Source organism: Arachis duranensis, chromosome 2 (genome assembly GCF_000817695.3).
Source record: "Arachis duranensis cultivar V14167 chromosome 2, aradu.V14167.gnm2.J7QH, whole genome shotgun sequence".
In the NCBI taxonomy this organism is placed as follows: domain Eukaryota; kingdom Viridiplantae; phylum Streptophyta; class Magnoliopsida; order Fabales; family Fabaceae; genus Arachis; species Arachis duranensis.
This window is the reverse complement of record NC_029773.3, coordinates 89,060,452-89,075,187: the sequence shown is the minus strand read 5'-3', so window position 1 is coordinate 89,075,187 and position 14,736 is coordinate 89,060,452. Positions and strand designations below refer to the sequence as shown.

The 14,736-nt window shown below is 33.2% G+C and overlaps 2 protein-coding genes and 1 long non-coding RNA gene across 3 annotated transcripts in view; all 3 read right to left on the bottom strand.

The window, feature by feature from the left end:
• Positions 1-12,951, bottom strand: part of LOC127745006 (uncharacterized) — a 22,988-nt gene extending 10,037 nt beyond the window's left edge. The window contains exon 1 of the mRNA XM_052257966.1: positions 12,180-12,951. Coding sequence (XP_052113926.1) covers positions 12,180-12,895 — 716 coding nt within the window. The 5' untranslated portion in view covers positions 12,896-12,951. The remainder of the gene's footprint in view (positions 1-12,179) is intronic.
• On the bottom strand, positions 377-970 carry LOC127744761 (uncharacterized). The gene is made up of 3 exons (XR_008005793.1): positions 822-970; positions 695-748; positions 377-463 (listed from the first exon to the last, which is right to left on the bottom strand). It is a non-coding gene; the product is annotated as an uncharacterized LOC127744761 (long non-coding RNA).
• Positions 1,972-3,476, bottom strand: LOC127744760 (uncharacterized). The gene is made up of 3 exons (XM_052257023.1): positions 3,172-3,476; positions 2,431-2,701; positions 1,972-2,318 (listed from the first exon to the last, which is right to left on the bottom strand). Exons 1-3 carry the CDS (start codon positions 3,356-3,358, stop codon positions 2,303-2,305), a joined length of 474 nt encoding a protein of 157 aa, XP_052112983.1. The 5' UTR covers positions 3,359-3,476; the 3' UTR covers positions 1,972-2,302.
• Positions 12,952-14,736: the final 1,785 nt, after the last annotated feature.

Genomic DNA, 14,736 nt, shown 5'->3' with positions numbered 1-14,736 from the left:
ACTCTAAACAAGAAGAAAAATGAAAGGTTAACAACGCCTTTGAAAATAATAAGGTTATAAGGTTGAAATATTCTTGGAAAACTCACATTGCAAGCGCTTCCGACGGTGTTTGTTCCCTCACAACCATCATATTCGAGTCAGTCGGACTCAACCTAAAATAACCCAAAAAAGGTCAAAAATACACCCGAACAATTCAAAAAGAAGACAGGCTTTGTTTTTTGAGAACTTACATAGTTGCAGTTTTTGCTTTTTTTTGCTGCCTTTTTTTCTTGAATAAAATAATAAAGGGCTTTTTTTTCTAAAAAAAATATATACAGAATTAGAAGTAGAAGGTAATAGAAGAACAAAAGTAACGGTTATTTGAAAGAGAAATTACATGCTCTATGATGGTTGGTTTACGCTACTCTGTTCTGTGCGTCCTTGAGAGGAAGGATCATCACTTCCCAAGTTCACAGCCGGTAGTCTAAACAGATTCCATGTTATTCAGACAAAATAAGATACAGGTATAAAATACACCCAAATGAATGCACAAGATACAACCAACCGAATGGACAATATACACCCAACAAAACAAACGAAATATCCCTAGTAAACAACATACACCCAACTTGATCCACAAAATAAACCCAAATGTTTCCAGAAAATACATCCAAATCATGATAACAAGATTTTATTAAATAATAAAGGTTCTTACGTTTCAGAGGACACATAGCGACCTTCTGTCGATCGCAGGTCAGCTAGGTTCTCCCTGCGAAACAAGATACAATTATTAGCAAACAAAACACACAAAAATCTCAAATACACAGCCCCGCAAGACATACCCCTCCGCAGCAGATTTATCAACGTTTCCCCTTAGCCATTCATCGATTTTGTCACTTGATATTTTATATCTCTCACTACATTCATAAAATAAGATGTTAACAAAAATAATTACGATGATAGACCGTAATATAGCTTACGAGGTACTGTACCCGTCAAAGTATTGATCTTCTTCAGGAGGTGAATCCTCCACAACAACTTTTTTCTTTTCTTGTTGTGTTCTGGGTGGAAAAAAAGAATACCAATCAGAAATAAAAAATTAATTTTATCACAGAATATTAATGAAAGAAGTGCTTACTCTTTTCGTGTTGTTTTTGTTTTTTTCTTTTTCTTCTCCTTCTCCGCATGTGATGATTCTTCACTCCTATAAGTTAATAATAGACACTTTAATTAATACACGAAATCTTTATAATGAAGCCAAAAGAAAGGAGTAATAATTTCAGGACATTACTCATCACTTCTTTCAGATTCAGATTCTGAATCAGAATCTGACTCCTCTTGCCTCTGCTTTCTTTTTCTGGAGTCCATTCTGGAAGGCAAACAATCATCATTTAGAACATACTAAAAATACACCCAAATGAATTCACAAGATACACCCAACTGAATATTAAATATACACCCAACGCAGCAAACGAAACACACGCTGCTTAATAAACTACATACACCCAACGTGATCAAACAAAATACACCCAACTCGAAAAAGAAATTACACCCAAGTATGGTTCTTACTTTTTCCCCTTTTTGCTGGGGTGTTTTCTTCTTGAATCCTCTGAGTCTTCTTGAGCCTCAGACTCAGAGGTAGAAGTGTCACTGTCAGTAGTTTCTGTCTCCGAAGACGAAGTTGGACTCGCCTTCCTTTTTTTGTTTTTTTTTTATTTCTTGTTTTTTTTCTTTTTTTTCTTTTTTTTTTTCATTTTTTCTCTTGTCTCTGCGATCTTCAGAATCCCCTGAAACATGAGATATTTTAGTTAGAAGCATTCAGGTAAATAAAATACACCCAACTTATTATGTTTACTTACCAAAATTTCCTGTCTTTCTGCAGACATTCTTTCCACCAACTGCTCCTTAGTCCAGTTGGCAATCCAGGGCTTTGGTGGTCTTTGAGTCCTGTTTTTGCCTTTGTTTTAAGTAGATTATCATGAGGGCGAAGAGGTAGCCATTAATTGATTTCTTCTTCTTCTCCTGGTAGTCTGTGATGCCCTTGACCATGAAGGTCAAAACATGCCCCCCCCAGTTTCTCTCTGATATGCCGTCCATCTTAAAAATTGGGGCCAGGTGCACGGGCGATATTTTGTTTATCGTCGTTGGCAAAAGGAACGCCATCTGTATGTAGAGGATGAATATCCTCTTGAACATCAGGCGTTCCTCTTCGTTGCCAACGTCGATTTACATCATTTCATCAGTAAGACTTTTGAGGGTCTTACCCTGGAATCTTCTATAAATTATTTTGTCATCATCAGAAAGTTTCTTATACTCAACTTTCTCAGGAAATAGATCTCCTACAAAAAGGAAGACAACAAAGTATCCAAGTCGGTTCAAAAACACCCAAGCATTAACTTATATAGACCCAAGCAACAACTTAATATACACCTATAATTTTAAGCTAGTTACCTGTTGCATTGATGCCAAGTGCATGACCTATTTTTCTTGGTGTTATTTGGAAAGAACCATATCCTGTCTTCAGTCTGTTCTCCCCAAGTTTGGTTTGCCAGCTCCCTTAAGAGTTGGTGATCCACCCTTAGTGGTGGGATGTGCATCAACCCACCGAATCCAAGATCCCTCACAATTGCCTTCTTCTCCTCAGTCATGTTTCTGAACTTATCACTCAAGAGATGTGTGGCACACTTAAGGTCTTTTGTTTGGTTTCTTGCTGCCATTTTCTCTGAAACGAACAATACACCCAAAGATAATACACCCATATATATATGAGTCATATACACCCATTAATAACAATAAGATACACCCATTGATAACAGTAAGATACACCCATATATATGATTCAGATACACGCAAAGATATCAGCAAGATACACCCATTGATAACAGTGAGATACACCCATAGATATTATTCAGATACATGCGTATAGATATTAGTCAGATATCACTCAACCATGCTTCAATATCAAGCCACATTACAAGGTTAAGCAGTATACACCCCCGAATCTACAGAATAAACCCCCCAAAAATCAACAACAATAACAGGAGAACTTAGAACAACAACGTAGAACGACGTAGAACTTAGAAGAACGACGTAGAACTTAGAACATTGTAACAAAGAAGCAAGAATAATAGTAAACCCTAGAAGAACGACGTAGAAGAAAAGTAAAATATACAGGAATCTTAATGAACTTACGTTGAGTATTGTTGCTTTGTTTTCTGTTCAGATTCTTCACGGAGAGTTTGATGGTGTTTTGATGGAGGTTTCGAAGAACGATTTGTATATTTTGAACTTTGATTTTCGCTCGAAAATGGGAGGGTTTCCTTGTTTTCGAAGTGCCTTGAGAAATGGAAGAAGTGGAAGAAGTGGAAGAGTCTGCCATACGTAACCGTTTGAGTGTTGAGCGCGTGACTTTGACGCGCCATGTTATCTCTTTTGGTGCGCGTGATTTCTCTTTGGGCTGGGCCAACTTGTATGCTTGTAGGCTTGTATGTGTAGCAGGCCCGATACATTATATGATTAACATCATAGATATTTTTTTTATTTAAATGATCAAACTTTTTCACAAATTAAAATATACATTTCTTTTGTTAGTAAAATACACATACATATACTTTTTTACATATGACCACTTCCTTGCTTACCCTTTCCTCAAGGAACTACTCTTTCCAACAATTGTTGTACTCCTAATCTTCTTCTTGGCACGGTTGATGAACTCAGAGAATTGATCTCTATGTTGATGATGATCCTTTTCATTTGCGCCACCGCCGTGAGACTCATGATCTTCTGCAATGCTGTTATGTCCCCAGCCAATATTCGACATAGTTCGAATCTTTTTCTTGGCACGCTGAATGTACTCATTGAAAGTTTCATCAATATTCATCATTGATTTCTTACCTTGTTGCTCTTGATGCATTCCATCATGATGATGATGATGGTGATGGTGATGTTCTTGTCCATGATCCTTGTTTGTTGCACTTTGTAAATTTGTTGCAACAAAAGGTGGTGAAGATTTTGGTGCTTGGCCATGAATATTTTCTTTTGGTGGTGTTGAATACTCAAATTTGATTGGGATTGTTCTTGGTGATGCTTCTTTATGATTACCCTTTTCATGGTGTTGAATACTCAAATTTTTGCTATTTGATTTTTTATACATATATGTTTATAATAAGTAATTAACTGTTCTGAGTTAAGGTGACATCATTTGATAATTTCAAATTGACATTGTCAAGCAAAGACTTTTAGTTTCATGAAATACTAATAAATGAATATGAGAAAATTATTGTTCTTAATTAGAGGCATTTAGGCTTAATGATGCAAAACAATTTATCACACTACTGCAATATATAAATGCCAAGGTAATTTACCAATATAGCAGCATATGACACATTCAAACCAAATTCAATAATCCCAAAAATTCAAATCCATGTCTGCAACAGAATGTACCAACATAAATCTTCCAAAAAAAACCATGACCCTAAAATTTCTAGAAAACAGAAACCAAACCAAAAGTCTCAATGTTCAAAAGGGTAGATTCCAAAAGGAAATAAAGAAAATGTGGATTCCAAAAGGAAATAAAGAAGCTAAGGTAAATACTTGATGTGGGAGGAACAATGTGAGATGTGTAAATACTTGAGGCAACTCAGTAGCATGTGCTTAATGGCAACGCAGCAAAGGAGGTAGCACTGATGAGAGTAACATTAATGAATATAAACATATAAACAATGTCATTGATACTAACATAATAGTACTTACAATTGTTTCAAGTCAATTCCAAATTAACTACAACTAAAATTGAACAATATCAAAAAACTTCTCCTTCTTCCAAATCCTCACTAAGAAAGTTGTTGTCTTCAAAATCTTCTTCCCTAAGAACCAAACCTGTGAGGTTCTTCAACAATTGATTTTTCTTTGTCCAATAATGTGTCAGTGAATGGCCACACAAGTTTTCCAAATCCTGAAAGGACTTGAAAGCATCATCAAAGGAAATTGTTCTCTGCATTTTCTGCATCATCTCCCTCTGTTTCTTCCTTTGCAAGTAAACTCTAGCTTTGGCAATAGCAGTTGAGAAATCTGAATGAGAAAGTTGTTTTCTTTTCTCCCCTGCATTCGACTTCAAAGGCTTTGGCTCTTCTTTCTCTAACTTGTTTTCCTTCTCAGGTAGCCATCTTCTCTCCAAATTCTTCCACTTTGTCTCGAAAAGATCGCTTAACTTCGCAGCGGTTTGATGAACTTCATGCTCCGAGGGGTATTGGGACATGACATTGCGAAACACCGTTCTGATATCAGAAGCAAATCGATCAGTTTTGTTGTACAAATTGTTCCACAGCTTCCGCTGAACCCTCTCCAAATCCATCAAAGCCTTTCCTTTCTTGAAATACACTCCGTCTGGATGAACCAATAACCTTTTCAGCGTTGCTGAACACTGCATGTTCTTGAATGAATCCATACTCGAAGAACCTCGTTTCTTCTTGTCTTCATGTTCCTTTACGGCATCAGTAGTAGTACCCTTCTTCATCCTTGAATTTTCTTCACTCTTTTCCACCTTTGCTCTCTTGTTGGCACGAGAATCAAGAACAACGCTGTTACCGTTGTTGTTGTTGTTGTTGTTGAATCGATCAACATGGCTGGATAATTCGGAAAAAACTCTTTTTTTGGGTACCTTTTGTTGGCAACATCTGAAGATTTCTTGGGAGGAACAAAAGTTGAAGGCTTTGGAACACAAAACATCGTCGTCAGTAGAATGCAACACCACTAACAGAAAATTGTTGATTAGGTGAAGAAAAACCCTATCAAGTGAAGGATTTATGTTTTGTAAAGTTGCTTGAAACACAAGGTAATTAAGAATATGAGTTCCTTAATTAAAATGGAAGATTTTGCAGTTTAGCGCGTATCTATTATAATCATAGAATTTTTTTTCATTGATTTTCATTTTATTTGTGCTGATCTTCTTGTTTATTAATTATAACTAACTTATCGAAGAAAATCATTGCATCTTTTTAAAAATTAAACTTACATGATTTTTTTAATGACGTCCTAAATTTAATGACTAAATAAATTTTAATTTATATAAATAGGTACTAATTGAAGAGCAACTTTTCTAATAATATAGTCTTAAAGACATTCGTATTAATTATTTTCTTAATATGTATATATTTTATTTTTAAATAGTTAGTTTAAAATGAGAAGAGTATTTGTTCTCATTATTATTTGGATTGACTTTTTTGAAAAAAGATTTAAAAAAATATTTTTATATAAGTATATAGGTTTTATTAGGATTAAAAAAAACATTTCTAACTAAAAAAAGCAATGCTTTTGCTATTTTAAGTAAGCAATATGTTGCTTTCTAAGAAAACTAAATTTTAAAAATATTCTAATGAAATGTGTTTTAAAAAAATAAAAATTAAAATTAATTCTTAAATTTTGTATCTAAAGACAAAATTACTATTTTGATAAAAAATGTTTTTAAAAAATAAGAAATATTTTTTAAAAAAAGTTAATCCAAACCAGTATGTTATATATATATAACAATCCTTCTAATTTAAATTTTCATTTATGATATGAATTGTTTCAAAGCTCCTTAGACAAATTTATGACTTCAAATATATACTCGTAAGTTTATAATGATAAAGATTAAATAAAAAAAATACGGATTAAGAATTTTAGTAATCCTTAATTATCTGCATTCAATTCATCGACTAATCCTTAATTATCTTATTTAATTTTAGTAATCCTTAATTATCTGTGGGGTCGTTCGTCCGAAGACCTAGTCAAAAGAAAATTGATTATGAAGCTACATAAGAGAACTAATTTAGTTGATATCCAAGAGAATTAGTTTCATTTTATCTTATTTGAATATCTTAAAACTTAAATCAAATTTTTATTGGACTAATTATTCAAAAAAAGCTTAAAATTAAATCAAACACCTTTTATATCCTATTGAACTAAATGGGATTTTCAGTTACATAATCACAAACGGTTGCAATAAAATGAAATATTTTTCTTTTTTAAAAGATTTTTCATAATTCTTATTTATTCACTATTTTATTGTTTAATTGTTAGTTATAATAAAATTGATTCCCAACAAAACCACAAATTGAATTAAAAAAAATATGAAAGAGGTAGGCATCCACCGAAATATAAATCAATGCTAATATCAACATAAATATAATTGGTACAAATAGCCAAATCATAAGAAATATTGAAGAAAATCTCATGCCCTAAACTGTTCAAACTGTGATGTTGATGATTTGATGAACTAAAAGGGATTAAGAGAGGGAGAAAAATAAGTTCTTCTCATTGTTGAAGAGAATGAATAATCCCCTTAAAAAATATTTGTTCAGTTATTACACCTTATATACTATATACTCTTTATGTACTCTCACTAAAAAATAATTATAATGATAAGCCTATTATTAATAAAGAAATAATATAAGTAACACCCTCCCGCAAGCTAAAATTGTGTAAATCTAACAATCCTAACTTGAAAATATTAGCAAGAAAAGGACCGGGTGGCAGAGCTTTGATAAGAAAATCAGCAAGTTGATCTTTGGAAATAACTGGCATAAGATGAATGATACCAGACAAATGCTTTTCACGAACAAGGTGGCAGTCCACTTCAATGTGTTTGGTTCTTTCATGAAAATGGGATTATTGGCAATGTGAATGGCTGACTGGTTGTCACAGAATAGAGCGATAGACTTTTGAAGCGGCAAACCAATGAAACCCATTAAAAAAGATAACCAACTAGCTTCACACGTGGCAACAGCAAGAGACCTATATTCAGCTTCTGCAGAGGACTTGGCAACTGTGGTTTGCTTTTTACTCTTCCAGCTAATGAGAGAGTTCCCAAGTATGAAGCAATAACGGAAAACGGAGCGACGAGTATTGGCACAGGTAGCCCAGTCAGCGTCAGCAAATCCAGTGAGATGCAGATTAGAAGTAGAGGAGAAGAAGAGACCAGTTGCAGGTCGGCCTTTTAAATATCGGAGTACGCGAAAAGTAGCCTGTAGGTGAGAAGTGGTTGCACAGTCCAAAAAATGGCTCAAACGTCCCACAGCATAAGAGATATCGGGTCTAGTGTTTGTGAGGTAAAGGAATCGGCCGATGAGCTGTCTGTAAACAGTGTTGTCTGTTAGAATGGTACCTGATTCCTTTGAGAGTTTCTGACTATAATCAAATGGGGTAGAGAGAGGCTTGCAATCTAGATAACCAAAATTCCTGAGAAGGTCCATGGTGTACTTCCGCTGATAAATGTGAATTCCAGAGTTAGAGCATGCTACTTCCATTCCCAAGAAGTATTTGAGATCACAAGATCCTTTATTTTGAATTTGTCATCCAAATTTTGCTTGATGGAATTGATTTTGCCAATGTCATTCCCGGTTAAAACTAAGTCATCAACATATACTAGAATGGCAGTGAAGCTTTCAGATTGTTTCTTGATGAAGAGTGAATGATCATAAAAAAACTGCTTATAACCAGCATCCACAAGAGTCTGAGTGAGCTTAATGTTCCATTGCCTGCTTGCTTGCTTAAGCCCATATAGAGACTTTTGCAATTTACAAACCAAACCTGGTTGTGACACAGTCAAACCGGGTGGTATCTTCATATAAACTTCCTTATCCAAATCTCCATGAAGGAAGGCAGTGTTGACGTCTAGCTGTTTCAAATGCCATTTCTTTGCCGCTGCTAATACTAACATTACTCGTAGGGTAGTCATTTTAACAACTAGACTAAAAGTGTCACCATAATCAACGCCTTGCACTTGAGTGAATTCTTTTGCAACTAGCCTCGCTTTGTGCCTCTCTATGGTGCCATCGAGATTGAATTTTACCAGAAAAATCCATTTGCAACCCACAGCCTTCTTGTCTTTTGGGAGTTCAGTGAGACACCAAGTTCTGTTCTGATCTAGAGCTGTCAACTCATCTTGCATTGCCTTTCTCCAACATTCATGTGCAACCGCTTTCCTAGGTTCTTGATTTGAGGTGATGGCTAGAGAAAGTGACTTATATTTTGGGGTCAGTTTATCATATGACAAGTGTTGTGAGATAGGATATAAAAAGTTAGAGTTGGCAAAGTTGCTAGAGTGAGCTGTGTGGGTTGTCATACAATGATAATCCTTCAAATAAGCAGGCAGTTTCTTGACTCTTTCAGATTTTCTAGTAATGCAGTCATGTGTGATGTCAGAGTGTTGTGATGCAGGTGCATTGTTAGTGTGTGGTGTGGTAATAGGTGCAATGGTGTGTGAGAAAATTGGTGAGTGCATTGAGCTTGAGAAATATTCATTTAATCTGTGAGTGTGGTATGTGTAGGTGATTGCAAATGATGTGTGGATGGTGTATCATATTGAAAAAGATCAATGCATTGTGGAGTATGAGTAGGTACCACAGGAATGTCAGTGCTAGTGGAATGTAAAAATGAAAAATGAGTTTCATAAAAAGTTACATTTCTAGATATGAAAATTTCCTTTGATTTTAAATCAATAAGTCGAAAACCCTTTGTTCCTAATTTAAAACCGAGAAAAGCTGTTTTTCTGGCTCTTAGGTCTAATTTTGTTCTTGAATTTGTTAATATGGAGGCATATGCAAGAGAACCAAATACTCTTAAATATGAAAGGTCAGGTAAGTTACCATACAAAAGTTTGTAAGGACTAGCATTATCTAGATTAGTGCTGGACAGCCTATTAATTAGGTGAATGGCGTGAGCAACTGCGTATTGCCAAAAACAATGTAGAATTCCTGATTGAAATAGCAGTGCTCTAGCAATACCTAAAATATGCTGGTGTTTTCTCTCTATAATCTCGTTTTGCTCTGGTGTTTCTACACAAGAAGTTTGGTGTAAAATTCTAGTTGATGCAAAAAAGGATTTTAAAGTGAATTCTGACCCATTGTCAGTCCTTATACACTTAGCTTGTTTTTCAAATTGTTCTTTGACAAAATTCACAAAATTAATAACCAATTGTGATGCTTCAGATTTGGTTTTCATAAAAAAAAATCCAAGTGAATCTGCTCTTGCCATCCACCACAGTAAAAAAATACCTATGTCCTTCATTGGAAGAGACAGAAATAGGACCCCAAATATCCATATGAACTAAGTCAAAACAATTTTTTATTTCAGTTGTACTAAGATTAAAAGATAACTTCTTTTGTTTTGCAAAATGACATGAATCACAAGGAAGTTTTGAAGCAATAAAATCTATAAAATATAATACTTCTTCTGAAAAATCAATTTATGCATGGGTATGAGTCATAATCTAAGATGCCAAATGTTGTTGTGCTCACTGTGTGAAGGTGTGGTGGAATGAGTAGTAGTCGTAGTTGCCACCAATGAAGCTTGCTTTGTTGGAAGAGGGAAAAAGTGAGAGAATTCTGGTTCTCTACTCATTGTATATAGCCCTTCTATACACTCAACAATGCCAATCATCTTTGATGTGAATCGATCTTGTATCTCACAACACTTATCATTGATTAACAATTGACAATGTAAGTTTGAGGTTAACTTTGACACAGAAATCAGTTTAAAATCAAAAGAAGGAATGTATAAAACATTTTTGAGAAAGTTTTTTTTTAGAGAATGTGATTGTGCCAATGATGGTGCTAACAGTTTTGGTCCCATTTGGCAATATCACATTGATTGGAGTAATATTTTGAAAACTTGCAAAATCTTTTAAGTCAAAAGTCACATGATCTGTTGCACCGGAATCAATGACCCATAGTGCAGATTTTGGAGTGATAATACTCATAATTCTCGCATTAAAATATAATGCAATGGTTTTACGTGGAGTGAAAGTCTGAATGGAATTAGTCAAAATTTGATTTGCATTATGGGGTTGTTGCTGCACACTTTTGTCTTTGATCAACTCTAACAAGGTAAATCTTTGCTCTGAAGTGAATCCAGATCTTGATATTTCAGTGTTCTCTTGGAAACAATTGAGCTGAGATTGTTTGTCACTGAGTATATCATCATGCCCCTCAGTGATCACGTGATTGATAGTGGTGTTATGTTACGGCTGTTGATAGAAATGGGAGGAGTACCCATGCTTCTTATAGCATACATCTTCTGTGTGGCCTTGCTTGTTACAATGAGAGCAAGCCAATGTAGCTCCATGACCTCTACAATGGGAGGATCTGTTTACCATGTTTGCTATTTTGAAAAATCAATGAATCACAGAATAAGGATTCAGATCTTCTTCCTTCCAACTCGTTGATCGGAACAACTATGTTCACCAAAAAAGAATCTTGCGAAATAGCCTCTCATCAAATTCTATTGAATGAGTTTGAAGGAAGAGGTAAGAATGGAAAAAAGAAAATGTCGAAAGAAAAATTAGGAATAGAAAGAAAATGGCAAAATTGAATTGGATCTCAATTCACAATTTTTTTTTAAAATTTGATTCACAGCTTGGTTGCTCTCCACGCTTACCGCACCATGAAGAAAATCTCATGCCCTAAACTGTTCAAGCTGTGATGTTGATGGTTTAATGAACTAAAAGAGATTAAGAGAGGGAGAAAAATAAGTTTTTCTGATTGTTGAAGAGAATGAATAATCTCCTTGAAAAATATTTGTTGAGTTATTACACCTTATATACTATATACTCTTTATATATTCTCACTAAAAAATAATTACAATAATAAACTTATTATTAATAAAGAAATAATCTAGGTAACAAATATTAAGCTAGATCAACGAGTTATAACTTATAATATAATCTCTTTATCCCCGCTTAGAAGTTTAGAATTCGAGTCTCACTCCTAATTAAAAAAAAAAAAGAAATACTAGGCTAACAGACTTTAGTATAATATAGGGTATGGTCTTATTTTCATATCTCAACCAAGAGTTAAATGATCTTAACTCTTAAGACATCATCAACACCAACACTACACACTAAGGACATAATTGATTCATGGGGTAAAAATAGGACAAGAATTTTATATATATAAATTATATCAGTAAACTTATCTATACAAAATTCAATCATAGTTTTACCAATCAGTGAAGCAACCAAATATTTGTTTTAAGAATAGAAATTATTAGTCACCTTTCTTGCCCCTCAAACTAAAAGACAAACATACATTACATGATTAACATCATAGATATTTTTTTATTTAAATGATCAAACTTTTTCACAAATTAAAATATACATTTTTTTTTTGTTAGTAAAATACACATACATATACTTTTTTACATATGACAAGTTCCTTACTTACCCTTTCCTCAAGGAACTACTCTTTCCAACTATTGTTGTAGTCCTAATCTTCTTCTTGGCACGGTTGATGAACTCAGAGAATTGATCTCTATGTTGATGATGATCCTTTTCATTTGTGCCACCGCCATGAGACTCATGATCTTCTGCAATGCTGTTATGTCCCCGGCCAATATTCGACATAGTTCGAATCTTTTTCTTGGCACGTTGAATGTACTCGTTGAAAGTTTCATCAATATTCATCATTGATTTCTTACCTTGTTGCTCTTGATGCATTCCATCATGACGATGATGATGGTGATGGTGATGTTCTTGTCCATGATCCTTGTTTGTTGCACTTTGTAAATTTGTTGCAGCAAAAGGTGGTGAAGATTTTGGTGCTTGGCCATGAATATTTTCTTTTGGTGGTGTTGAATACTCAAATTTGATTGGGATTGTTCTTGGTGATGCTTCTTTATGATTACCCTTTTCCTGTTGTTGAGGTATATGTGGTTTGGTTTGGATTTGGATGGGAGTGTTATTATTTGGAGATGGTGATGAAGACGACGATGGCGATGATGATGGTGATGAGGTTGAAATTGAACCTAATTTGGCATGTTTAGGTTCTTGATTATAGCTTGATATTCGGTTAATGATTCTAATAGCTGGGTTACTTGCAATTGCTTGACGAATTTTGTTGCAAACAGAAGGATTTGAATTTGAGGTGTTGTTTTTATCCATAGAGTGAAAATTCAAGGTTCAAGTACAACTCTAAGGGTTTTTCTAACTAGATAGGTATTTTAAGGTTAGAAGATTTTTAGGGTTTAGTTGGTGCAACACTTGCAAGAGATATAAGAGCTTGTTTTATAGAGTTTTTTTTAGGTTAATTATCCTTAGTGTGAAAGGAAAAGGTGAGAAGACAAGGATATTTTATTTAAAAAAAATGAAAAAATAATACAAGTATCTACTTTTGAAAAATTTGATCCTTTGTGTGGAACCAAATATAATTGAATAAGCTGTCTTGATAGCTTTTTTTTTTTTTTTTGTTTTCTCTTAATTTCAATGGAATGAGATAGAAGAGAATCAATTCCAAACTTTCATGTTCCCTGTAATTGTCTCCACCTAGATGGTTAGAGTTGAAAATAACTACTAACAAAAGTGTAAAATTGATTAATTGTAACATTAGGACTACTCATAGATAAGGTTCCTTTCAAATTATTGAAAATGTACATGATGAAAAGTACAAATTTAATTTTAGAAATTTTAAAGTTAATGGTGACTTGCATAGCAAGGTTACGTTAATTCTCAATATAGAGAATCTCTTCTTTTTGAACTTTATGACTTTGACATATTGACACCTTAATGAATAAAAGAAAGGCAAGAACTTGTTTATAGAGTATCATCAAACATTAGGTATAGCCCATTCTTTTTTTTTAAAAAAGAAAAATTTAAACTTTTGATTTTACAATTTTTTTTTTAAATTATCTTTAATTCAGCCTATTTTTGTAATGGGAAGTTCTATGATGGCTTGGAAAGTGGTGGCTAAGAGTGCCCAAGAGTTGACTAGTCTATAGGAAGAGGACATGTGGTGATTCAATGAGTTGAAGCCGAATTTAGAATGCTCCAACTCTCTAGAGGTCTACCGTGCTCCATATGCTCCTGCCAAGTGTCAAGCTTGTAATATGTGAAAAAAATTTTAAAATGCTTCAGAAAAGATTCAAACCCATGCACTCAAAGGATACAAGAAAGGTGATCATACTATTTTTTTATGATTATATAATATTTATTAATATTATTTTTTCAATAAATACTTGTAGTATATAATAATAGGTAAAGGCTCACATGCAGTTGTCTTCATATGAAGTTAATAGTTGAAAAATTTTAGATAATATTTAAACTCATGCAAATTATTGTGCTAATGTGCTCCACACCAGCCTAATGGACGTCAGAACCGAACCGGTGTAAGTCTACTGGGTCACTCGTTATTAATTCATCGGTGAGTCACTGGTCGAACCGATTAACCTGGTATAATTAAATAATTATATAAAATTTAATTATTTTTTATTATAAGTACTTTTATTTTGTTTTTATAAAAATAATTATTATTTTTAAATTTTAATACTTTATTAATTAGTTTATATTTATTGTATTATTATATTGTTATAGGTAAAAACTCACATACAGTTATTTTCATCTGAAGTTGATATTTAAGAACCGTTAGATGATTTAACAAGTTTGACTAAATATCATCTAAAATTTTTCAACTATTAACTTCTTATGAAGACAACTGCATGTGAGCCTTTACCTATTATTATATATTACAAGTATTTATTGAAAAAATAATATTAATAGTATCATATAATCATAAAAAAAAATTGTGATTAATAATTTTTTTTGTTTATCTTTTTAATTTGTATATATTTAATAAAATTTATAGTTAAATAAAATATAATTAATTTTAAAATGAGTGACTTTAAAATTAAAATAAATTGAATATAAGTAAAAATAAAAGATTGTTATATATATTATAATTTGTCTATGAAATAATTAGAAACATTCTAGTACAGTGGTATAGTCACTTT

Coding starts and splice junctions, on each gene's coding strand:
- LOC127744760 (XM_052257023.1), bottom strand. CDS start 3,358: ATGGCAGACTCTTCCACTTCTTCCACTTCTTCCATTTCTCAAGGCACT. Junction 2,702..3,171: donor ACAAAGCAACAATACTCAAC/GTAAGTTCATTA, acceptor TGTTCGTTTCAG/AGAAAATGGCAGCAAGAAAC.